The sequence below is a fragment of the Urocampus carinirostris genome, chromosome 8 (assembly GCF_059441175.1).
Source record: "Urocampus carinirostris isolate Australia breed hairy pipefish chromosome 8, RoL_Ucar_1.0, whole genome shotgun sequence".
NCBI lineage: Eukaryota > Metazoa > Chordata > Actinopteri > Syngnathiformes > Syngnathidae > Urocampus > Urocampus carinirostris.
In genome coordinates this window covers 29,261,080-29,287,484 of record NC_142356.1, presented here as the reverse complement: position 1 = coordinate 29,287,484, position 26,405 = coordinate 29,261,080, and the positions used below count along the sequence as shown (strand labels likewise).

The following is a 26,405-nucleotide window of genomic DNA, read 5'->3' as shown; positions in this document are numbered from 1 at the left end:
ATAGCGAGTCAAAGAAAAGCAAAAGTGGTGAGGAAGCTTTTTGGGGCATTTTTCATATCTAAGGAAACTTACCTGGCTGCCTGTAAAAGATGGTGGTCATATCTAACCTCCTTCCCCCTTTTCTTGAGGTGTCACACAGACGGACGGACAGACAAACGCAGATCCCAAAGATACAAAACTATCACCACCCTTGCTTTGCTAACAGGTGAAAATCAAACAAGAGAACCCTACCCCTAAAAAGGGAAATGAGGAAAAAAAATGACCTTTCAGTCCTGCAACGATTCCTATAACATAAATTACCCCTAAATGACTCTTGATATCAATCCACTTTGGTATTTTTATCATAAATATGTGTAGTACTGTATATATATATTTCTAAATGATATAAATTAGGGATTCAAATGTCTTATTTATATTCACATATAATGATTTGTATTTGTTTATTTTTCTTTATAATAATGTTTCAACAAACATCACTCCACAAAATGAACAAATCACCTGAAAAGAAAAAAAAGATGACAGGTTTAAGCCAAAGGCTTGTATGAGACCGGTCCACAAAATAACTTGGGAAGCTTCTATCAACCCATTTAAACAAATTATCATGTATTACATCGTTATAAAAATCATTTATTAGTCCATTTGGAAATGATCACATTCTTTTGATCACAAATTGTATGTCCGTTTCGGAGGATTTTTTTTTCCTTATCTTTGTTCTCCTTACTCTCCAGCAACAAAACAACATGTAAAAAAATTGAGATGTCTTGCGCAGTAGGCTTTTTTTTGTGTTTTTTCTTTCTTGTCCTTTTAATCAAGTGTTGTGCCGTTTCATTTGTGAAGGGGAATGATCAAAGTCTGTATTGAAATTTTGGATGATCACAGAATATAAACGGTAGCATTAAAAACAAAGGTGTGGTGTGTCATTTGAAGAGTTCTTTAAAACTTTAAAGTTAAATATTTTTTCTATTAAGTATGTGTTAACAATGGTCAACTGAGTCCAAAGAGCACTTATACTTCATTTTCCATTGCAACAACTTGCGCTTATCTCACTTTTAAAAGAGCTGTTCAGGGTGGCAGTGAAAGTAAGAAAAGTCCTCCTTTTAGTAAAGCCCACACACAAACCCCAAGAAAAATGAAAAGAAAAAAAAAGTATTTTATCACAACTAAGCAATGCACATACTCGCACACACAACATAAGATTGACAGAAGCTGCAATGATGACAGAAGCCAGAAGATGGCATTACGTAGTGAGGTAAAAAGGTCCAAATTCCATATAGCATCTTTAAGCAAAGGCGATAGCCAAAGGGAGTGAAGAAGGAAACATTTTCGGAGGAAGCGTGAGAAGCGTTCTTTCTCGTGAGACTCTGGGAAAGAGGTGTTAATGTTAATAAAGGTTTAAAAAAACAAACAAAAAACAGTGAAAAATATAGGCACATACATGCTCAAAAGCTATTTGCACAATTAGTACAGCACCAATTTAGTTATTTTCAAAATTTATTTACATACTCCATACATAAATAACATTTACAGTATAAATCTCAAGTCATTTTAACAAAATCAAAATACTTTACAAATCTGTAATAACAATACGTGCTAAAGCAACTAAGGCTGAAGACAATTAAGTGAACAAAACCCAAAAGTTGAATGAACATTACAAACCTTTTCTTCTTCAACCAACATAACAAACACTCAAGCCAGAGGCATGCTAATAAAATTGGAAAGACAGTATTCAAAGTAAAAATGTAATTGGCAGCGAGTGTTATGGTGGTGCTCTAAAATCCTTCTAAAATGATGTAAAACGTTCCCGAGAGGTGATGTCAAAGTGCAAGGTGACGTCACCGTTGTGGTGACCTGTCAGCAGTGTGGTGCCGTCTTCCGCCCAGCGGGCCAGATGCCAGCCTTTGCCGTCAGGGGCCGAGGGGCCCATCGCCACCTCGGCCTTACGCTGTTTCAGGGGCCACACACACAAATGGCCATTCTGACTCCGGCCCACCACCGCCAGGCTGCAGGCGTCTGCCTCGCACAGGCTGAGGGAAGCCAAACATTAGCAAAAAAATAGAATAAAATCACAACAACATACAATGAAGACCAGCTATCACGAAATTGTAATCAAATGTAAGGCTCACAAAAGACAGGGATCCTCACCTTCCTGACCAGGATGCAGGCGGCTCGAAATGGGCCACTGGGATGCTTTTGCCGCTGAGAGGGTTTATCGCAACCAAAGAGAAAAGGGCTCGCTTTCCATCTTCGTTTTGCTTTTGAGACATCTCATCACCATCTTTGTTTGGGTCTACGCGGTTGCAGCCCAGAAACAGATGCTGCAGAAGGACTAATAACACACCCTGGGCACAAAGACATAGTTTATAAATTATTCAGCGTCATTCATCAAGGTATGAGAGGTTCCATTTTGGCAGTAATCAGGAGCAAATCTGTTTGGCAATTATTTTCGATGAATAAACAACAACAAATGACATACTTCCTCGGTTAAGCCCTGAGACTTTGATGGTGACAATTTTACAACATTTCTTGTTATGAAGTGAGGCTGTTGCTCAATCTATTAAGATCTTGTTGCCTTAAGAGTTCTGTGTTTTGCAGCGAAACATCATTTTCATGTTCTTCCCACACTAGCTCATACATCAGAGAAGGTGTTTCCAGGGGGCTATTTGCTGCCTGTTTGTTACCAGGAACATAAACGTAACATGATATCCAATGTGTGCTGATTTTTTAACTCACTTCTACCCCAGGAAAAAGGATTATGATGTTGATGGCCATCAATGGCAGTAACTGAGTAAGCTATCCAAATATTTAAATGAAGTATTTATACATTTAAAAACTATATATATTTTATTAACAAACCTGTTTTGAAGCAATCATTTTCTGTTGGAAACTAAATTAAGGATACAATTACACTTTGGACATGTCAACAATCGATGTATTTATAACAAAATGTAACAAATAAATTGTACAAAATGCCGCAATGAGGCTCTTAACCATAGTAAGCTTGATCACATTACCCCAATTTTAGATGACCTGACTCCCTAGTGTAATGGTAGTCTGTGCATTTTTTTTCAGATGTTTTGCGATTAAGGGCTATACAAAAAAAACATGACTTGAATCAAGTTCAGCGTTTGAGCCGGAATTGTGTGAAAAAAAAAGATACAAGTGCGTTTTGAGGCACTGAAAAGGGCTAAAATAACTCTAAAAATGGTACAAAGTAAAAGGTCCTATTCCTACAGGTAGATGTACTTACACGGAACGCAAATCCTCTAAGACACGACGTGTGCAATAAACTCTCGTCAAGCTCGATTTTCTGCAGTAAGTGTCCACTCTTTAAGTTCCTTGGGAAAAAAAAAAAAATCATTCATACAATAAGGTGGTGCAAAAATGTATTCTGTTCACCTATTATTGTACATTGTCCTCCCATTAAAACCAATTACAGAGGTCTGCAAGTTTCATCACAGCTGCCTTCTTTAAAAAGTGAAAATTTCCAGGAGTTTTGCTTTGCAATCAGTCCCTCTTAAATTGAATGCAATGAAAGTAACAAACCTCTGCCATCATGCTAAGTGGGAGAACTTGGACAATCGATGGCTGACCAGTTTTTGTTTGTCATATTGAATAACAGTTGAATTTCATTGGATGATATACTGAAGTGCACATTGTGGGTTTAATTCTACCAGACAAAGAGTTGTCCTCTCTCATTGGTGCTGATCAAAGCATCGGGAAGCGCTTCAACCAAAGCCAGCGCTCTTATGCAAGCATCAGGTGAGAAAAGAGGTAGGCAGTGTGAAATGCTGCAGGGGGAAAAAAGGTTTTGGTTTGTCAAAATCAATTATAGTTTTTTTGCAGATGTTTTAAACGTTTTTAAGCAATAAATAACATTTATGCCAACCTAACATTCATGTTTACAAAAACGTATGTCACCTTCCTTTGAACAAGGAAAAAACAAAACCATGACATTTTTTGTTCGCTTTGTCCGGTGTACAGCTTTGTAAATTAAATATTCGCAGATGTTCAACTTAGATGATCAACTTAGGCCTTAAACCATTTTTTTGCCATTGATGGAGGTTACACTTCACTTTCATCACTGTTTACAACATATTATCACCCTAAAATCAATATTTTATGAATAAATTTGCCTAACTAACGAATAAGTATTGTTAGGGGTACATAACCTTGTCAAAGATTCGAATATATCTTTAATTTTAAAAACATGTATGTAGGCTTTGTTAAAAGGCAATATCATATGCATGTTGACAGAACACATATGTACGTAGGCAGTTTCGGAATACATGTTCTGTGATTAATATAATTTGATTGGTCAGGATAATGAAATTCTAGTCTATTACCTCTGATGAAGATAAAATATAACCTATGTTTACCATGTGTGCATTGAGTTTTTGAAAAATAGATTGAGTATATTTGTTTCAGAAAACTCATATTTGTTGTTTAGGCCTAAGTCAAGAGGTCTGGACTGCTTTGATGAGGTTCCTGCCTCGGCAGCCTGACTCCGGATAGGCAAAATAAAATGGATGTATGGATAGTTTGATGGATGGATGTCTCACTGACCTTCCATTGGGAGAGAGTGTAAACACCTGCAAGGTGCAGCCTACTACTGTGCAGGAAGAAATGACCACCCTGCACTCAGCCACACCCACAGCTTCCAGGACATCGCCATTAAATAACATTATCGGCTCACCACCGAGGCACGACAGCACCCTGGAGACATGTGGACATCGAAAAATGTCGAAAATAGGTAGAAATTTGAAAAATTGGACAAGGTGATGAACAAAGGTTGGTGCTTACTTCACTTCTTTAATCCCCAGCCGACCCAAAGTCACGCACATGAGCCCGGCAGCGTCCGGCACAGGAAACACGCTAATCAATGGCTGTAAGGCAAAGGAAGATCAAGAGTATCACTGGCATGTCAAAATACCGTCCAAAATTCAGATTCATTGATTTGAAAAAAATAATAATAATAACAAAGAAATAAATAAATACATATGAATAAAAATGAAAGTACACATTCAAGCAGGATGAGAAGTTCAAAGATTGGCTGGGAAGTGCCTCAAAGAGTCCACAACCTAATAGAACTATTGGCTTTCATCACCTAAAAACCAAAGTCTAATCACAATTATTGCTCTCAGAAGGCTGAGCATACCAACAGGTGACAAATAGTTAAAACATTTATACTGCCAGTGTCAGCTCCATCGGAAACAGCTTTCAGCCGCTCTGCTTATTATCACATGACCTCTGGAATTTCGCCACCCTGTCCATCTTCCAATCCTGACTCAAACCCCTCCTCTTCAGGTTTGCCCATAAATCATTATCTGCCTAACATCCCCCACCCTTTTTACCGTATTTGTCTCCATCAGTTTTATTTTTCATTTATTTAATTTTATTACTGACATAACTATTTTATTCACACATTTTATTCAGCAACCTTGGGTGTCCTAACAGGCGATGCAGAATAAAAATGTATGGTATTCCCTACTCGCAAACCAACATGGGGCAAGAAAAACTCAAAAATCCAAATATGAGGAAAAACAAAAAACCCTTAGGATCCTTATGTGTTGTTATTTTTTTCTTTTTACTTTGCAAATATCTCTAAAAATCTAGAAGAAATCCTTTCTTTAGTAAGTGCAAGTCATACAAACAGCATCACTATTAAAAGGTTTCTAGCCATGACAGAACCAAACACCACACAAGGATTGAAAATTTAGCTATAAATTTAGTAGGGTGGATTAATGTAATCTATGCAAATTATTTTTGAAGAACACGAATTTTTTTTTAAAATTCTGAAGGTTGAAATATTGATAAACTCATTCAGTACCATAATGTATAAATACATCTTTATAAGCATTGTCCGTGTGCCAAATATTTTGTTAAAAAAAAAAAAAAAAAACTATTATAAATGGTTTGGCGTAGCTCGTCAGTAAGTATCAAGCTTCTGGGAATGATTTCAGTAAGGAAAAAAAAACATTAAATGGCTTTGATCTGATCTTTGACCACACATCGATGAAGCCAGAATTTCCTAGTTTTGCTTCCTGTACCCAGCGAATGAGAGTGTGTAGGCGACCACCGAGAAAGAGGAGTGAAGCAGTGTGTTGAGAGTAGCAAATATATGGATAAGAATAAGCAGACGCCTTAACACAGCTTTTTCTCTTTCTAAAAAGATGACAAAGTCCCCTGGAGATCATTGAGGCAAATAAGGATTAAGTTTTGTTCACATCTGCCATGGTGACCGAAGTTCTGTGATCATGTCACCGGAAACATTGGGCGCAGAGAAGTTCTTGCAAAGTTCATGCATCAGCCATGCAAAAAAATAGTGTTCTAGCAACAACTTTTTTTTTTTTTTTTTTTAGCAAAGTGCCCTTGTGTTTATGGAAAGCATCGTTTCGAAATTGGAGTTATTGCAAATGCAAAAAAAAGACCCAAGCGGAAGTTCAGCTATAAATGCATCCTTTAACAAAAAACTGCCTTTACCAGAAGTTTTTCAAGAAACTTAGCATTGTTCAACTGTTGTCTACTAAACAATGGTTAAAGCTAAAAACATACACTTTCTAATTAAAGATGAGTGTTTAAGCTTTCATTTGACATCTCCCATGCTTATATTAGGAACCGAACTAAATTTTCTGAAAACCCTTCAAAAATGATTCAAAATGGCAAAAATTGGCTGGCACTGGCTATTCCCATTTGAGAGAAACGCCTGGCATTAAATGAGTTTGAAAAATAGTTGAACACCCATGAAATAAAGGATAATTTCCTCAAAAAGCCACGTTTAAAGCAATATGGACATGCATAGTTCCTACTCACCTCAGTGAAGAACCACGTGTGTCGTTTTGTCCATGTGCACAACGACGACAACCGACTCCACAATGAAACTCCCCACTTTCCCACCGCAGCGACACACAAGTGGCCTCCAGAGTCCGACAGGCAGCACACGTCCACCAGTTTGCTTCCTGCTGGGGCCTGACCACAGATCACCATAAATCATATGCTATTCACATGATTGCCAATGGTAATTTTCAATAAACAGTCACACAACCAATATAAATAGCAATGTGCCTGCTTCAAAATTGTGTTTATTTTTTCCTTTGTCTGCGCAAATTCGAAGCATCAAAGTGTTGGGTGTTATACCTTCTATCTACCCTATGGGTGCATGTTGTTGATCGATTGGGGGTTAGCTGATTAATGACATACAAAAAGGTACTGACCTTCAGAGTGCATCTTGCATAGTCCACAGCCCCTGCTGCCTGATTTTGGGCATCCTGTGCTGGTGCTACCTTGTTGTGAGTATCGAAAATTTGCGGGGACGGGATTTTTGTGGAGAAATCTGGTGTGGAGCTCCTTAGCTCTGATGGAAGGCTGGGAGATAAGGCAGAAGCGGAAGTAGAAGCAAACGGTGTGAGGGCAAGCAAAGGCCTTGCTGGGCTTGTTGGGAGGCATGACAAAGTCAGGTGGAGTGGGGCAGAAGCAACCACAGGGCTCAATTGCAGTTGAGAGTTGACAGACTCGGTATAGTGTCCATTTTCAATTTCGTTGGGAAAAAGCCAACTGTCTTCCAGGCAATCATCCAAGGGGCAATCACATGAAGGAACAGCTTCCTGTTGGCAGTCCAAACTGTTATCTTCTTTTCCCACTTGACTTGGATCCATGTCAAGATGGTCCAAACTTGAAGTCCCTGTAAGATGCATGTCTGTGTCATTTTGTTTTAACAGGCCGGATAAAATGTCAGCAGTGGGTGTGACGCAAGTTCTCAACAAAGTATCAGGGTGCTGTACAGCACTCCCTGTGTTGAGGCACGGCAATTCGAAAGGTTCAAGTTTTGATTCCGCAATTTGGCGGAGTTTGTCAAGTTTCAGGGAGGCAAACTCATCGTCGGGCAAAAGGAAATCCTGATGGAGGTCAAGGTGTGACAGGTTGCTAATCAGCTCTGTGGGGAGAAGTGGAGGTGCGGGAGAAAGTTTGGGGGAGATGAGGAATGAACTCCAGCTATCAGAACCTGTAGGGACAAATTTGAAAAATATATTTAAAAACTGTTGGGTAGTTTATCAGGAATTCGGGTAAAATTATGCCTGTGGTCTATACATTTATATTCATCTCAAGATTTCTATGAAAACTGTAGGATAAAAATTCATCAGAAAAGAATCCACTTATGTAATCACTGTTAGAGGGCCACCTTAATTTTCTTGTGCCTGTATGCAGAAAATAACAACCCAAAAGGTTCAGTGCTAGACTTGCACAGAACATAATGATACAGAGAAAACATAATTGTGAAACATGATTTGTGTGTTGTTTTATGTGGACTTCAATCACGAGTCAGGTATAAATCAAACACTGCATAAACTAGCCTCAAAATGGCTGCCTTCATAAGATAGATAAACATGAGGAAGCTTTTGCTGCTTAAAACATATAATACAATATGAATATAAGTGCCATGTGTTAGGATAACTAAAACTCTAAATGGTTTTATTGATGATTTGATATTTTCTTTCTTTTAATATTTCTGTGTCATGCAAGTCTTACCTGAAACCACTTGGGAGGACTTCACATTCTCTTCTGGAGTTGGGTGGGAACTTGAATAACGTGATTCAAGGAGGAACAGGTCAGGAGAGGGCGAGTGTCTTTGGACTGGAAAACGGCCCTTGCCTCGTCCCCGGCGACTTCTCTGACCCCTCCCTCGAGTGTGCGGAATAGCTTGTTTGGGGTTGTGAGTCATGGATGTACGACCAGAGCACCCAGAAGGTGTGATTGTGTTGGCTTTCTTCCGGCGAGGTCGCCCTGAACTCAGATGTGCATGTACAACAGCCTGCATATCAGGCTGGCTCTGTGAGTGTGTCATGCTCCTAGTTGTCCGGACATAATACTCTGCAGGGAAAGGAAGTCCTTCCACCAAGGTGCAGGACTCCAGTGGACTCTTGCTCTCGCCTCCTACTATTTGCTCCAAAGATTCAGAGCTGCGAAATGTAGACTTAAAAAAAGGAGATAAGAAATATATTTTTCAAACGCTCTAATTAAACAGGTATAAATTAAACACCGCATAAACTAGCCTCAAAAAAGGATTTATGGAATACATCACTAGTTATCTGCTGAACAGGTAATTCAGAAAACGATATACACTGAGGCTTAAGATGACATCAAAACCCCACATTTGTCAAGATTAGGACCTTAAACCAAGTCAGTATATATCCTTAGCACCAAATCATTACTTTTTTTATACGGTATTGGCTCTCAGCTTACCAAAAATCTTTTAACTGAACTTGAGTGGTGAGCCATATTGTTTAGTTTTTACTTTTTCTAACCTGTTTTTGTGTACGTGTTTGTCTTGCTGTCGGTCACCCCTCTCGAGGGATATGACCAGGGTAGATAAATACATAGAATAAGTGTAGTAATGAATACAGTCATGAAAGGTGCAACAATCGCAATTTTCTAGCCAATCACTGATCCATTAAAGTCAGACCTGCCGATCTTGATTTTAGCTCTTCGCAAAAAAATGCAACACAAAACACTTTCTCAAACTTGTTTTATCATCGTTTTAAAATTGAACATGATAAATTAAGCAATCAAATTGGCAAATGAAGTTCCATATTTTCCAGACTCTAAGGAGCACTGGATTATAAGGTGCACACTCAAATGTCTGGATTTTTTGTAAGTGAGCCATAGTCTGCAGAGTATGATAAATGTCTTCCAATCATCTCAGTAAAATAGAGACAAGATATTTGCTAAAGTGAGGTAGAGTGAGTTTGCACTTTCTTATCTTATATAAAAAAAATATATCAAATTTGAACCTACTGTATTTTCCAGACTATAAGGCGCACTCTTTGTTGCATTTAAGATGAGCTTTATAGTCAGGAGAATATGGTACTTTTATTTTCTTAAATATAAAATCCTAACAAGCTGTCTCAGAACAATAAGTAGCAATATTAGATCAGAGGAAACATATTTTTTTAGAAATAATCGAACAATCACCAATCCACCAAAATTCAGGAAATCCAGAGAGATATTTCAGCTTGCAAATAAAACAACTCACACCTAGGTATGAGCTACTGGCGTTTTTTTATTGACAATTTTGTACCCCGGCTCATGTTTCTTCCAGTATAAATATGTTGCTCTCCTAATACTGAGTGACTGTTTTGTCCTGAGGAAAGGAGCTTAATTTTGTGAAAGTGAAGCCTTATTTAATAGTAGAGATTAGAGCAGTGACACTACATTTTGACATCAATACTGTAAAACCTTTTTAGTTGTAGGATCAAATGATCAATTTTAGCAGGGTTTTTATTGTTTTCTTATTTTTATGACTTATTTTAAACAATGGTAAATGGTTTATCTTAAAGAAACGGTGTGCAATATTTGATGCATCCTATTGGTACAAAAAACCTTTTATTCAGGGGAAAAAACATTGATTTGATTCCATGAACTTCGCATCTTGCAAACTAAAACTTGTGCCACAGAGCAGAGCGTAGCAGCATTGAACAACAGTGCCATCTAGAGGTCAAACATTACACAAAAGTACTTTAGAGCAACTGAAATACCCTGACACAAAATGTGACATTTAAAAACGAGAGTTTGACAGTTAAAAAGAGAAGTGTATTTTGACAGAAATTGTTTCTTGGGTACTTTACCTTGTTTAAAGAATTTTCTGATGTATTTTCTTTAAACGTGAGCTGTTGTTCATCTCCTGCGCATTTTTCAGTCCTGCAGTCATCCTCTGAAACACATTCTTTTCTTTTTCCATCTAGGTTTTCATCCTCGAGCAGTGGAGCGTTCCAGTGTGACAGAAGCAAAGACGTTGACGCAGATTCCAAACTTTTTTTTTCATCTACGAAATTCTCCTCTCCTTGTGACTTTCCTCCTTCCTCGCTACGCATTTGCAAGCGCATGCGACTACGACGGGAGCGCAGGCGCAGGCTAGAACTGGCTCTGATAGAGCAGTCAGACTCGTGGCGATTTTGTTCCGGCGTGGAATCAACTTGCATTCTCAGCAAGCTACTGCAGCTTGAGGCGGGAGGACCTGGAAAGAGTTATGCAATATGCAAAATATGACACAGTGAAAGAGTGGGAAATTCAGAAGGGTAAATCAATGAAAATATCCAAAAATCTAATATTGTTTGTTAAAAGTTCTTTTCACATCCCAAAACAATCAAAAAGTGACTCAACATAATGTGACCACAATGTAAAACACATGCTAAAAACTCATCAGTTGGAAGTGTTTACAAAATGTATCTACCGTTTTTTTTGTTTTTTTTTACATACTTGCTCCACTTGTGGGATTGAACATCCTAAGTGTGTTCACTTGGTTTCGCTGGTGCTGGTCCTGATTTGAAGCGGCATGATTCCTCTTATCTTTGCGCACTGCCTCCAGTTTTTCCGCACGCTGCCAGGAATGCATATCCACAATTAAACTTAAATATTTTTCTGTTCAAGCCTTAGTGATCCTACATGACTGCCCGGGTTTCTGAACCTTACTAAAAGGGGTTTCAATCCAAAACGTTTATCCATAAACGCTTAATTTACTGCTGGCTGTTGGATATGACTGCTTTGAGAAATTGGTGGACAATTCCAACACCACTACCAGAAGATCACTACTAAATTTAAATGGATGATTTCTTTATTTTTTTCAGAAGTTTTGACCGAGCTTCAGTCAATTCATTTGATTAATTTAGTTATCAAGATAATAAAAGTTAATGTTACTATCATGTGTGTCTGTGCAACTGTTTATTCACTTTTGAGAATCATGTTTTTATTCCAGTGCACCAAAAAAGTGAATAATTTTTTTCTAGAATCATAAATGGTATTATATAATAAATCTAATTTTACCCATTTATTACAGATTTGTGTTCTAAGGAAATTTAGCACAATATCACCATCTCCCCTAAACAGGTGAAAAGATGGAAAAGAAGCACACACAGCGCAAATTATTTGCACAATAAATTATTTTATGATGAGAAATAATTTGGTAAAATATAAGTTTAACTATTTCCCAATCATCCGGAAAAATCTTCAGATTATAAATTGCGTGATTAAGATACAGGAGCTGGTACATTTGGCTTTCAGGTGGTTTGATGAGAAAATAAAACTTCAACAAATATTGTTTTTTATTCAAATAAATTGGCTGAAGTGGTTTATTCTCTTATGAGGCTTGATCTGACCATGACTATCAAGTCCCATAAAAACTAAATCCTGAGTTACTTTGAAATCGACATTTTTTTTTTAAAAATACAGTCGTACCTCTACTTACTAATGTAATTTGTTCCGAGAGTTGATTTGTAGCCTGAAAAAATTGTAAGTAGAGGCGCCTTTTCAATGTAAATTCGCTAATGTTCCAGCAAATGAAAAAGTATGATTTTTTTTTATAAAACATAAAAAAGCATCGGAACATGAAACAAGTTACAAAAAAAATTAGAGAGTGGGTTTTCTGTCTCTGTGTGCCCTGCAACTGGGTGGCAACCAATTCAGGGTGTCAGACAACAAAAAATAAAATACAAGTTTGACACCCTGGCAGAGACCAATTAACTCTGTCTGCCAGAGTTTTTATACGGTATGGGAAAAACAGGCACGCATCCTTAAAACAAGTGTTGCATTTACCTGTAGTTTCTGGGCTGTCTTGAGATACTCCTGCCGTAGCTGGGCCAACCTTCTACGAAGCTGGTGGATAAAAAGGGGTGAAAAACAACAGAATATTTACAAGAAATTTTAAAAAACACATACGCTATTGAGTATTCAGTGTTTCATATGCCTTTAGTGGTTTTAGTTTTAATGCAACAATGCAATTGATAAGGTCCGTCCTGCAAATATAGTATTAAGAGTAGTTAGTAGGGATGCACCAAATTTTGGGCACCAATTTTCTGAAGAAAAAAATAAATAATAATAAATAAATAAAAGCGAAAATATATTGGAAAAATAAACACATCGATTTAAATTTAAGGCTGGTCTTGCCAAGTTGCAGTTCAACCTATGGAAGTTTGTGCATGATGTGGCTGCTTATTTTGCATGATAAGCTAAAAGAGGGATTTCTTCCAAGCTTATACCAACAGGACATTTTCTCAGAAGTTTGTATGTCTCTCTGCTCCCACATTTCTGGTAGCCGCTAGCTGACTTTTGGCATATGTTTACGTGTATATTGCTTACACAACTGGAGCCAACTTAATTTTAATGCGTAAAACAAACGTTTTGGGTTACATTGAGTAAATTTATCTCAAAGTCAATAGGGTGGCATCAAGCTACGGACAGCAACATTTAATTTACAATTAGTATTTTATGTGGGCAAAAATGGGGGTGTGACTCATTTGTTACATTACAATGCACCGATTGCCACATCATCATCAGTATCATCATCAGTCCCCTCCTTCTTGACCAGCTCGGTAGCCTAGATGGTAGGGCGCCCGCTCTGAGACTGGGAGGTCGCTGGTTCAAGCCTCGGCCGTGTTATACCTAAGACTTACAACATTGGTACTCATTGCCTCCCTGCTTGGCGCTCAGCATTAAGGGTTGGAATTAGGGGGTTTGCTCACCTAATAACTAAAATGGCTGCACCCTGTTTGGCTGCGGCTGCATCGGCTCGCTACAGTTTAACTGTACGGGTCAGGTGTATCGACATTTCGTTCTGTGTGCATTGTTACGAAGAATGACAATAAAAGTAACTTCTTCTTCTCTTCCTTTTTCTTGTCACTATTCACTCGTCTATTCGTTAAAAGCTAAAATTCACTAACACAATGAAAAGGTAGTCTGTATAAAGCTTATATAGCAGTGTAGGTGTATTTTTCTCCTCACGAAAACTCAAAACAAAGCTATTAGTAGTTAACCCCTGGTAACAAAAGTGAATACATCCTTAAGTAAAAGTTCCTGGAGATCAAAATTGTGTGTGGCCACCATGATTTTGTAGAGCCACTTTAATCCACCTGGCCATGGATTTCACCAGAGCCTCACGAATTGAAACTTGAATGCTATTCCACTCCTCCATGACATCATGACTGAGCTGGGGGATATTCAAGATCTTGTGTTTTTCCACCTCCTGCTTGAGGATGCCCCAAATATGTTCTATTGAAATTAGATCTGGAGAGATGCTTAGCCAGTTCATTCCCTTTACCCTTAGCCCCTTTAGAAAAGTCTTAGTCATCTTAATAGTGTATTTGGGTTGTATTAGCAGGCTGGAACATAGCTCGGCGACCAAATTTCTCGAGGGAGGGGATCATTCTCTTTTTTAGTATTCCACACTACTTCCTTCAGTTTATTTTGCTCAATGAAATGACACTCCCCAATTCTAGTTGCACTCATGCAGCCCCAAACCATGACATTCCCAACACCATGCTTGATTTTGGCACGACAAAAACATGTATGTACCCCTCACCTGGTTGCCGCCACACATCCTTCACACAATCGGAGCCAGATAAATTAATCTTTCTCATCAGACCACAGGATATCATTCCAGTAAGCCATGGCCTTTGTTTACATTTTTTTCATTGTGTCAAAGCAATGTTTATTCATTGAGGTTCTATTAAACATTATAAAGAAATCTCTTTGGAAATGTGAGGGATGTACCCACTAATGTGACATAAAGTACCAATAGTACCCATTTCACTTTTTCTTAACAAGTTAGTGCAAGATAAAAGAATTTAATGTTTTTTCCCCCAGGCTTATATATCATTATATCAGCAAAGCATCGGCTGTAGATCTTCATGTCAGTACATCCCTCGTAATTGACCCACTATTTTGATACAGACCCAAGCCCGTCAGTTCAGAGAAATCTTGTCCTATTGCCCAAAGCCTTCAATTTCAAAGAGTAATTATAATTCTGAAAATATTACAAAACATTTTTCAGGATTTGAGGTACAGAGAGTCAGGTCTTAGGCGGTGATTGGGCAAAACCACCCGCGACTTTCCAAGTGTGTGTCAGTGAGCACTGTGACCTAAGCGGTGAAAATGAGAACTCGTTTTGGGACAATCTTGTCGAGCAGAAATCTAACCATCCTATAACGGGTTGAGTTTGGTGCAAACGCGTGTTCAGAGTAACAGAGACAGAGAGACAGAGATTGTTTTTCTCATGCTACCATGGTGAACAAGTACCCTTTTCTTCTTTGGAAAAGTATGACCCATGGGTTCTCAATGGTCAATAGAGACAGAATAGATTAATTACAGTCTAATTGAAGCCAAAATTTTCCTAAAGGAAAATAAATAGTAATTTGTGGAATTATATACGTGCACTGGTGTCTTAATTTATTGGAGGGTGAGGGCTTTATTGTGAAATTTTGATATTAAATACAGTTGCAATAATGCACGACTGCAGCCGCATTCAGTGAAGAGCCAAAATGAATCAAACACTAAGTAGTGAACCTTGGCTGAAACAGTGTGACGTAATGTCCGATTGCTTCATGAGGCTTCACTTCACCAGTCTTCGGTGCATGGGTTCACTCTCTGCATGTAGATAACGTGATTTGAATTGCGTGTTGAGAATCATGATCACCTTTTCCTTGTCATCACTGTATAACGAGGACTTGAGCTGCTCCTCGCAGCACAGGACACCCCAAGCGGCACTGCACTTCATGATGCTCACGTACTGCAACGACACGCATACAACACACACGTAAGATACGGAAATAGTACGAAAATAGAGACATACATACGAAATAATAAAAACAAAAATACGTTAGCGTAAATACAGCTGAACTAGACTAAGCTAGGCTACACGCATGGCTAGGTTTTAGCTCGAAGCTATCTGGGTGTTAGCAGCCGTCGCGTGACATTTACGTCGTAAATTCAAGGTCACACACATGTTCAACCTGTCAATACACAACCTGCAGTTGTCAGTGAACGTCGACAGTTAATGACCAACGCATGTTGACTCCATGGAGGGCGTTTCGCTCAATGTATCAATCGGCGATTCAATTCCAGATTCCCGCGGCTGGACTGCTGGAAAGTCATAGCAGTCGAACTCCGAAAGTTCGATCGTCTTGAGCATACCTCAACCAGTTTCAAGCTTAGAGCTATTTTTGCTTACAAATTAGTCCAAATGGCCCCCGGTTTGATATAATTTTATAAAATAACTCACGTTATTACTATGGTATTGCCAGGCACGTTAAATACTTTAACCTACTTGCCTACTAGAAAAATCACAATGGTTTGAACAAATTTATTGACACTAAAAACAGAAAACAATCATGACAATCTCAACAGCAATTAAGCACATTCACAATATTATATTCCAATATTACGTTTTTAACAGCAAACACAAAGTGAGGTTTGAACAAACCTTCTCGAAAATCAAACATATTCACAATTTCATTATATAACATCTTTGTTAGTGTCAATAGATCCGTCCAGGCCAAAGTCGATTGTCCTCGGTCTGAACAAATCCACTGACTCCAACAGCAGCAAAACACAGCCATCAAGCATATTCACAATTTTTTTATATTTGACAATATGACGTGACGATATGACGTTTTAACATTTTTTCCTGACATTTTCAACATCAATTAAACAATTTCAGAGTTATTTTCTTTTAACAGTAGTTAACCAGCGTGTAAAAGGCAATACTATTGTGCAAGGGCATAGCTCTGACATCCCACCCTCCCAACCAGCATTCTTCCAGTCCTCTGTGTGGGTCCTTTCCCTTCTGCGTGGGTCCTCTCCCTTCTGGGTTCCACAACCCAGGCCGTTGCTGCCGGGACTCCCACAGTGTAGCTCCGGCTCCCCCCTCCGGGTAAAATCACAATGACCTACCACAAGTGTGCAAGGCTCTGCTCTCTGAGATTCGCTCTGCAACCTCTGTAGAAGCGTAGAATCTGGGCTCAAAACCTTTTTGATTACAGTGGGACCTTGGTTATCGCGGTTAATGGGGGCCAAAACCACCCGCGATAAGTGAAAATCCGCGAAGTAGCGGCGCACCTTCCAAAAAAACCCCACCTTTTTTTTTAAATTATTATTTTTTAGACCCGGTTAATGGGAAACAAAACCACCCGCAAAAAGTGAGAATCTGCGAAGTAGCGACGACCCTTCAAAAAGAAAAATATATATGTATTTTTTTTTTTAATTATTGTTTTTTGAGTCTCGCGCACGTCCGCCACCTTTCGCCCACCGCGCGCGGATGGCCGCTGCTGGGGTCGTCGGACGAGCGGGCTCCCCCTGGTTACGGGGGTAGCCGATCACGCCCGCCGCCTTTTTCTCGCGTCATGCCGTGTGACGCCGCGTCCACCGAACTCGCTCCGTCGCGCGGCCCGGGATTGACCCCCGCCCCGGGACCTGTCCCATCCAGCCGGCCGCCTTAGCCCGCGTCTGCTGACGTTCCGCCGAAAAACCCTGTAAAAAGTGAAAACCATTCTGAAGCCGCAAACGTCGAACCGCGAACTAGCGAGGTCCCACTGTACCCATATTTCATGTTGTTACGTTGGACACCTGTTTAGTAATTGTATGTAGGCAAATCAATTGTGGCGCTATATCGTTGCCAAATTGCTATGTGAAAAGATGCGTGAAAATTTTTTCAAATACCTTATACCATAAACTCATGTAACCGCGGTGTACCTGTCCCACCAAAGATCCACATTCACGCTGGACTGGATGATGAGGTTTTTATTATAATTGCAGCAAATGAATGAGTCACAACACGTGGTAAGCTTCTCTGCTGGCTTTGATCTTGTTGACAGTTCGTTGTAGACTGCCCAAAATATCAACCATCACAATACATTTTTACATCCATTTTAAGAAGAGATCGTAGTGGTTTTTTTAACATTTACAATGAATTCAACATATTTTTCTTTAGTCTGAATTTTAACCAACATCATCCCTTTTATACATATGAGAAAATAGAAATAATAACAATAATGAGTAAAAACGGGTACAATTTACCTGCAAATGAATGAGTCACTACACATGGTAAGCTTCTCTGCTGGCTTTGATCTCTATAAGGGGAATTAGCCTTTTAGCACAACATGCAACGTCCGGCAAAACTAACATAAAAGGCGACAGAAACAAAACGAAAATAAATCCAAACAGCTTGACAACATCAATCACATTACTGTGCATGTTGAGAGTTTTGTCAGCTGTGGTTTTAATGTTTAAAACTAACTTTTGCAGAGCACCAAAAGATCGTGTCTTACCGTTGACAGCTCATTGTAGACTGCCAACCCCCCCCCCCTTCCGGTCACATGTCAAAAGCCAAACCAAACCCTACCCCATACCAGCAGGTGGCACTGTTGGACTCATCATTGCAGGACACTTACACAAAAACTATACAAAATATTTTAGCAGGAATTTCAATAAAACAAAAGTTATTATTACACCCGTTACACTCATGACAAAAAGTTACCTGACACCAGCCATAAAGTTGCCTGCCCCATTTTTTCACAACTTGAAACACAATAAGACGACTAATCGCAAAAAAAATGTAAAGTATTAAGGATTGATAATTAGTATACAAATCAGAACAACACTTGAAAATTAATTTTGTCAAAAATCTATCTAAAAAGCTACTTATAACATTCATTGCATGTATATGACATCGCTGTTTTCCATCTGCCATCAGTGTATACCTGTATTTACTCATCTTCATTCATGCAATGTTTGCGTTGCGTTGTCTGCTACAAGCCACGTGAACTCCTCTTTCGACGATGTACGTTTACGTTTTGTAGCATCATACATTTTGTTTGCTTCTTTGGAATATTTCTTCTGGGGCTGAGGTTTTGGCTTGATTCCCAACCACTTCTCCATTTTTCTTGTGTTCTCTGTGCGTCTACTTTGGAAAAATGATATGCAAATGCAGACCTTATAATGCTCGGGAGAGTCCGGAAGCACGAAGTTATTCGATGCAGGCTTCTGATTGGCTGCCCAGTATCCAAATTGCCAAACGAACCGAAATTCCTAAACCGCACAAAGATTAAAAAATCGGAATAAAGCAAACGTTTGATTTGAAAAAATATCCTTTTTTTCTTGAAAAAGTTGTCGGACACCCGGGCGGAGACGTTTTGTAAGAAGTTGTGCGCCCAACGTAAAAGATGCACGCCCGGGCATCCGGGCAGACGTTATTTCAGACACTGAGTATACCCCATAAGTGGGTTTTAGGAAACGCATATTCTAACACGCGAAAGTTCACAGTTCGAGAGCGGGTGGAAACATTTGTTGACCTGGAGAGGGATGGGCACCACTAAGCTGTATGTATTAGCCCAAGATACACTAAAAGACACACTAAAGAAAATAGTGGATCCAACCAACCAACCAATCCCATTTCAAGAAAATCATAAATTCATATAGATCAATATGCTTTTTGAATTAAGGGTGCACACTAAGCTTCAGAGCCACAATGTGGAAAGTTTAACATTTTGACATTAAAGTGTTAAGGCGACCTTGTGATATTTAAATATTTTCCAAGTTCACTTTACTGAAAATACTGCAGGATAATTCATCTGATAGCACTTAGAATCCTATGTACATTTGACTCTCATTTTACTGGTCACCTTAAACACCTGCTGGATAGCTACCACTATTGTATTGATTACTTAGTACTCCCTTGTAATCAGAGGTGGGTAGTAACAGAGTACATTTACCTAAGTTTTGGAAAATATTTAGTATTTTTTTTATCCTTACATTTAGTTGGGTAAATTTCTTAAGATAATCTTAACATTTCACCCGCTACTATAGGCAACCTTAAAATAGTTACTTAAACCCCTCCATGCAAGTATGCGTCCGTATACGTAAAGGTCAAAACTCCAGGCTGTACTTCAACATTCAACTTTAGAGGGGAAAAGGTTTCCGGAGGAAGCAGATTAAAAATGTTGCCTAGCAATAGACTATGAAAACAGAAAAGAGCACCTCTGGCCTCACATGCAAAACAGCAGCTACAATATGTAATGTTTTGAGTTCATAAGCTAGCTTGTTCCACTTGCAGAGCCTGTTAAGTATTGGGGACTTTAAATGAGTTAAATGTGCATTGATTTTTACTAATAAAACACTTTAATTCACTATCCACTTCTAAATTAAAGGTTGAGAAGAAAAGTCATTTCATATGATGTTATTAGTACTTGAATATTTTTTTCACCAGTTAATATTCTGAACAGTACTATTACTTTTTTGGCTACTCTAAGTGCAGTGCCAATATACATTTCAGGATGTTGGGGCAAAAAATAAAAAAAGACAAGTTGATATCAAGACATGTGCGCTTTTATTGGGTTGTTTATGTAACCGGAAGCTTGGCAAGCCTCATGTACAAACCTTTCTAACACCACCTTACAAAGTAGCCTTGTCTTTTTACTTTTGCATATTGACAAAACTGGAGCAAATATCTTAAGGCTGAAAGTACAAAAACAGATGACATAAATTACATTAAAGCAATACTAACATGTCTACCAAGGCCGGAGGAGAGCCTGGCAGCACAAGTTGGAAACCTTCATAGAGGCAAATAAAGGTGGTGAACAAACAAGAAAACTAAACCACACAAAATCAGAATCCTCACATTCACACTGCCAGTGATTGGGTGGGATGTAAGTGGGGAGTCTGGACCTCCTGTACAGCTCAGTGATGAACAGAAGAAATAGGGAAGTTCAAAGAGGTGCTGCAGATGCAGCATTCAGTGTTGACAGGAGCCACTCATTTTGGGTTATAGCAGTGTGTATGAGGGAGGGATTGGGGTAGGTGGACGGGGAAGGGTGTCTGACAGTCTTTAGAAACATTTCCTGTGGACAATGCTGGGGCCAGATTCATCATACTCCTGCTTGCTGATCCACATCTGCTGGAAGGTGGACAGAGATGCAAGGATGGAGCCACCGATCCAAACGGAATATTTCCTCTCAGGGGGCGCGATGATCTGCAGACAAAGTAAGAAGTTACTTAAATTGGCCATTGTGGGGCAGCATAGCATAACCAAAGATTTAATCAACGCTCCTCGGCAAATTAAAATCAACATAAAAGTTAAGGCACCTTGATTTTCATAGTGGTGGGCGCCAAGGAAGTAATCTCTTTCTGCATTCGGTCAGCAATGCCTGGGTACATGGTGGTGCCACCAGACAGAACTGTGTTGGCGTAAAGGTCCTTACGGATATCCACATCACATTTCATGATGCTGTTGAAGGTGGTCTCATGGATGCCGCAAGACTCCATGCCTAGAGATTAACCATTAGGTTTTTGAAATAGGTAGAACTAGGTAGCAGTGTGTCAGGAGTAATTTTACCCAGGAAAGAAGGCTGGAAGAGTGCTTCTGGGCAACGGAACCTCTCGTTGCCGATGGTGATGACCTGTCCGTCAGGCAACTCGTAGCTCTTCTCCAAAGAGGAGGAAGAGGCAGCCGTGCCCATCTCCTGTTCAAAGTCCAGAGCCACATAGCACAGCTTTTCCTTGATGTCGCGCACGATTTCACGCTCCGCTGCATCACAACATCAAAACATTACGTTTCTTTGCCAAATGAAGAAGCTATGCAGGTCTTGTTGAGAAGAGTCTTACCGGTAGTGGTGAAGCTATAGCCGCGCTCAGTCAGGATCTTCATGAGGTAGTCTGTGAGGTCACGCCCAGCCAGGTCCAGCCTGAGAATGGCGTGGGGCAAAGCATAGCCCTCATAGATGGGAACCGTGTGGGTAACACCGTCCCCGGAGTCCATCACAATGCCGGTGGTGCGACCAGAAGCGTATAGGGACAGGACAGCCTGGATGGCCACGTACATGGCAGGTGTGTTGAAGGTCTCAAACATGATCTAGTGAAACAAAAACAATCAGGACTACTTAAAAATAATGTTATGAAAACAGACATACCATGTCAAGTTAGAATTACAAAAGTTTGCCATGCTGAAAAGCATTCATTTTACAGTCGTTTGATTCAATGTTAATGATACACTACACTATGGTTACCACTCAAAATAATGACAAAACTGCACAATCATGTTAGGCTTCAGTTTTAATTTAGTTGTAAGTGGTATTTGATCTTGTTAAGGTTAAGTAAGGAAACAGTTGCTCTGCTCCATTTTTTATGTATCGATCTTTCAACACATGTTGAAAATCACTTATGCTTCATGTGTTTTAAGTTTCAAGAATTTTAAGCTTTAATCAAGACCATATGCGACAGTAACCATCATATTTTTGTACTCAAGTATGTGATTTTAAAAAATTAAATACACGTTTTAATTTAAGGCCATTTTCTATACTACATTTCAACAACGCAATTTGAATACTGTTAGCATGCTGCGATCTAGGTGCATTGAAGTCACACCATGCTGCTCGCTATTGTGACACACAAGAAACCTTAATTCTCCAAAGAGATGGAAAGAGCTCATCAAAGAGGACACCTGGAAGTTTAAGGAGGAAACTGACTAAGCAGGAAAACTGACATCACACGTGAAGGCATGAAAACCCCCCCTAAAAGACATACCTGGGTCATCTTTTCACGGTTGGCCTTGGGGTTGAGGGGAGCCTCTGTGAGCAGCACGGGGTGCTCCTCGGGAGCGACACGGAGCTCATTGTAGAAGGTGTGATGCCAGATTTTTTCCATGTCATCCCAGTTGGTGACAATGCCATGCTCAATGGGGTACTTGAGGGTCAAGATTCCTCTCTTGCTCTGAGCCTCGTCACCTACGTAGGAGTCCTTCTGACCCATGCCTACCATCACACCCTGTTGTCAAAATGAACACACAAGATGTCAAAATACCACTTTGAAAAAGAATAAGTCAAAATCATAATGCAATTGTAATGACTTGCTATCCAGCCATTTAGTTTTCGGGATCAATTTCAAAAAGGTGCAAAGTCTTCATAACATCATTAATGAGTTAAACCTTTAAATATGCATTGTGCTGCTGTGTATTACAAAACTTCATTGCACCAACCGAATTCAAACATTGCATATCAAGGGTATTTTGCAATAACCCTTTTGATGACATTGACAAAAAGGTACAACTGGTTAGTCACTAGCATACATTAGGTCTAATAAAATATGCATATATGGATTGTGCTACCATTGCACTGCCTAAAGTTTACAATACTTTATTGTACCAACAGAATTGTATTTCCCTAAAATTTGATTTTCATAACAATTAACCAACTAGTATTTACCTGGTCTAGACAGTTGAATCAGTTTTATTTAGGACACAAGTGTAATTTTAGCTGTAATTGACTGTAGAACAACATCTGGCTATGGTTGTTCAAAGATTAGGGTTCTTTGAAACATGGACTCAAGTCTACAAGAGACACCCTCTTTAAACATGTACTAAAGTCTACAAGAGACACCCTCTTTGAAACATGTACTAAAGTCTACAAGAGACACCCTCTTTGAAACATGTACTCAAGTCTACAAAAGACACGCTCTGAAATGTTTCGGCATGTGCTACTATCACCATGGCAACATTGTACTTCTCATTTAAGTTTTACAATACTTTTATTGTACCAACAAAATATAATTCAGTAAAATTATATTCTTAAACAACCAGCATTCAAACTAATTACCTATAATAACAGCAATGCTATGATTCAGTTTTCTAGAATTCTAGTTTCAAGTTGAAATTTATTTAATATCAAAGCTTGACACTCTTTGAAATGCCAACGGCACGTGCTACTATTGCCATGGCAACATTACACTACTCTTTGAAGTTCTCAAATACTTGACCGTGACAGAATGAAAGGTACTCATTTAAGATTACTAAGATTTTCCTAGCCCCTCTCAATATTTGAGGACGGTCACTGGTGTCGTACCTGATGCCTAGGGCGTCCCACGATGGAAGGAAAGACGGCCCGTGGGGCGTCATCTCCGGCAAAGCCAGCTTTGCACATACCGGATCCATTGTCCACAACAAGAGCGGCGATTTCGTCTTCCATTTTCTGTAATGCAAAAATAAAGGAAATAAGATATTTAGTCTATATTAGAATTAGACTGCAGCGCCACATCTGCAACGGTCAAAGAGCACTCCCTCAATAACGCAGAGGGGCCTAAATAAAAAAGGGGTCCGGTCGTGACCATAAAAGGAAAAAGTGAGCCGCGGCATAACCCTACAAGAAAGCCTGTTTCGCACACGCACTGGATTCTTAAAATTAAACTTTAAAGTACAACCGCTTTAAGCACAATAAAAATCACATTGAAAGTTAACAATTACAATGATTATATTAATCAAAGCTCTTTGAACTGGATGACGAATCGACAATGTACTGTTGAACATTTAAAATAACCTTGAATGAAAATCAGACTGCTCACGTTGCGGCTAATTGTTAAATCTTTTAGATTAACCGAAGATAATCCACTTCTTGTAATCCGTCTAGCCGCCGGGACGATGGCGTGCCTAAGGGATGCTGGTGAGCGGCCGGGTGGGGTCGGTGACGGTCAAAGCCATCAAAGAGGCTTGCTTTGCGAATAAAGGAGATAAGGGCGGGAGTTGAGATACGAGGCCCGTCATCAGTGGCACCGTGTGGGGGTATTCGCCGCGTCATTATCCCGACGTTTGCACTTTGGAACCGGCGTCAGAGCTTTGAATGACGCCCCCCAGACACAACGGGCTAACCATGCTAAGCTAGCACGACGATGCCGGTCAAAGCAATTGTATAACACAAAAATACGTCATTAAAAATATGAAAAAGTCAATCTTTCACCAAACGCCCATTTTCCCACGAGATATTGCTTAAAATGTCATTAAACGGCTTCCTTACCTGCGTTTAGAGTTGTCTCCTTCTAAATAAATGGGGTCTTGACGAGGAAGTGACCAGCAGGCTTGTAAGCTTGACAATGACGCTGTGCTGACTGACCGCTGCCTTTTAAAGACGTTTGTGCTGCAGCCCCTCTCCATATAAGGCGAACTTTCCTCACCGCGGGCTCTCATTGGTTCCCCTGCGTCTGATGGGCGTGGCGCGAGCCGATCACCCATCAAACTGAGCTGACCCCCAAATCTTTACGTTGTAGTCCGAAACTGCCCTCCCCCTTTTTTAAAATCAGTTCATTCAAACTTTATAGAAGTTGTTTTAAAAAATATTAAAAAATATTGTACCTAGTCAGTTGGATGATTAGCCATTTTAGCTATCAAGCAATTTGAGTACTGTAATCTCAAATCAGTCTTTTCGATTGATGTAGTCAGGGACATCTATACATTTAGCTTTTATTTAATTAATTTGTATTATTTTTATTGTCTTTGATATAAACGCGGTGAAACATTTTTATGCAATGAGATAAAGACTTTAAAGAGAAAAACAAGAGAAAAGACTTAGGATAAAAAGGCAAACATATTCAAAAAGTAGTGCTCAGAGACTAGCCTAAATTTGAATAATGGTGCAATGAAAGAATAGTTGGTCGTAACAGTGGTGCAATAACATTTAGCAGAGCAAAAAACATTTAGCATCAACAAAAAACAATCCCAAATACTGTAAATTGTTGTATATTTTAACAGTATTGCGCACTTCTTTATGATGGTGATAGGCTAGCCTTTGGGAAGAAACTGTCTCTGTCTGAGCCTGATAGTCCTTGTTTTAAGGACTTTTATCGGTTTGAGTGAGAATGCTCAAAAAGGAACAGCCATCTGGGCATTTGTCCATTTCAGGGGCCATTCAGAGAGGGGTTAACATCAGGCCTAACTGTCACACACAAACACAAACACAGATTAGAGTCAGTAATGATACAGCATTAATATTAGTATGATTACAGATAACAAGCAATCTCAGCACTCATCATCTACACGAACAGCCGATTATGGGTAATATAGATTTAGTTAGTCTTCATTTGAATCGTCCCGATGTTTTATCAAACAAAATTAAGCAAAAGTCAAACAGAATGTCATACCTGCCAAACTCAGCCAATTGCTCCCCTTATCAATGATTGCAATTCCCCTTATTAAGTGACGTTACAAACACAACACAGCACGTATTTACTATCAGCAAGACGGACTGTGTAGAATAAAATAAATAGTATTTTTTTGTAATCAAAGTTTGTATTAGTCACCAAATAAACAACACAAACAATTATTTCAGCATCTTTCTTAGTTTTCTCCAGACTGATACAAAGACAATCCGGATTAGAGCTGTAATGGCCTCGACAAGATCAGTCCAACAAAAAGAGTTATCTTTTTTCATATCATTTTATACTGTGTACACAATTTGCAATGATCCAAAAAATGTATGAAATGTAGAGTTGACAGGTATGCAATGTATTTGGGACTACTTTATCAGTAATATAAAGTTCCTTTGGTGATTTATGAAGCAAAATTGGGTTGTTTTTTGGGGGGCTGTATATGGAGCATTTTGAGGACATTATAACTTGGTCCTTTTATGTTTTATGATGTAACAAAGGGCAAAGGATGATTCAATATTTGATAGTACAATGGTTACTTATGAACTGTTTTAATAGTTAGATTTTACAGTATATCAATGTAGCTCAATAACCACACTTGCTTTATTATTATTTTAGGGCACACCTGAAATGTACTGTTTTATAGTGTTTAGCCAAACTAATTCAAAATGTCAGACTTAAGAAAG

At 39.1% G+C, this 26,405-nt stretch overlaps 2 protein-coding genes across 2 annotated transcripts; both read right to left on the bottom strand.

Annotated features, from left to right (window-relative positions):
- Positions 1 to 1,418: 1,418 nt before the first annotated feature.
- palb2 (partner and localizer of BRCA2) lies at positions 1,419 to 15,931 on the bottom strand. Its single transcript, XM_088342925.1, has 14 exons — positions 15,789 to 15,931; positions 15,458 to 15,550; positions 12,583 to 12,642; positions 11,251 to 11,371; positions 10,620 to 11,008; positions 8,549 to 8,968; positions 7,212 to 8,033; positions 6,811 to 6,966; positions 4,801 to 4,883; positions 4,564 to 4,713; positions 3,672 to 3,788; positions 3,248 to 3,335; positions 2,143 to 2,339; positions 1,419 to 2,024 (listed from the first exon to the last, which is right to left on the bottom strand). Exons 2-14 carry the CDS (start codon positions 15,536 to 15,538, stop codon positions 1,781 to 1,783), a joined length of 2,928 nt encoding a protein of 975 aa, XP_088199051.1. The 5' UTR covers positions 15,539 to 15,550; positions 15,789 to 15,931; the 3' UTR covers positions 1,419 to 1,780.
- A 4,189-nt stretch (positions 15,932 to 20,120) lies between these two features.
- LOC148361543 (actin, cytoplasmic 2) lies at positions 20,121 to 24,740 on the bottom strand. The gene is made up of 7 exons (XM_088342254.1): positions 24,594 to 24,740; positions 23,649 to 23,774; positions 22,336 to 22,575; positions 21,418 to 21,664; positions 21,149 to 21,340; positions 20,899 to 21,080; positions 20,121 to 20,785 (listed from the first exon to the last, which is right to left on the bottom strand). The coding sequence occupies exons 2-7, from the start codon at positions 23,769 to 23,771 to the stop codon at positions 20,642 to 20,644; spliced, it is 1,128 nt and encodes a 375-aa protein (XP_088198380.1). The 5' UTR covers positions 23,772 to 23,774; positions 24,594 to 24,740; the 3' UTR covers positions 20,121 to 20,641.
- Positions 24,741 to 26,405: the final 1,665 nt, after the last annotated feature.

Bases quoted from the DNA above. Each gene is read 5' to 3' on its own strand.
- LOC148361543 (XM_088342254.1), bottom strand. From the start codon at position 23,771: ATGGAAGACGAAATCGCCGCTCTTGTTGTGGACAATGGATCCGGTATG. The intron at 21,081-21,148 runs GTAAAATTACTC...GTTAATCTCTAG, and splicing joins CTTCCAGCCTTCTTTCCTGG to GCATGGAGTCTTGCGGCATC. The intron at 20,786-20,898 runs GTGCCTTAACTT...CTTTGTCTGCAG, and splicing joins CCACCACTATGAAAATCAAG to ATCATCGCGCCCCCTGAGAG.
- palb2 (XM_088342925.1), bottom strand. From the start codon at position 15,538: ATGAAGTGCAGTGCCGCTTGGGGTGTCCTGTGCTGCGAGGAGCAGCTC. The intron at 6,967-7,211 runs GTCAGTACCTTT...ATCTGTGGTCAG, and splicing joins ATGCAAGATGCACTCTGAAG to GCCCCAGCAGGAAGCAAACT. The intron at 4,714-4,800 runs GTAAGCACCAAC...ACATGTCTCCAG, and splicing joins CTGGGGATTAAAGAAGTGAA to GGTGCTGTCGTGCCTCGGTG.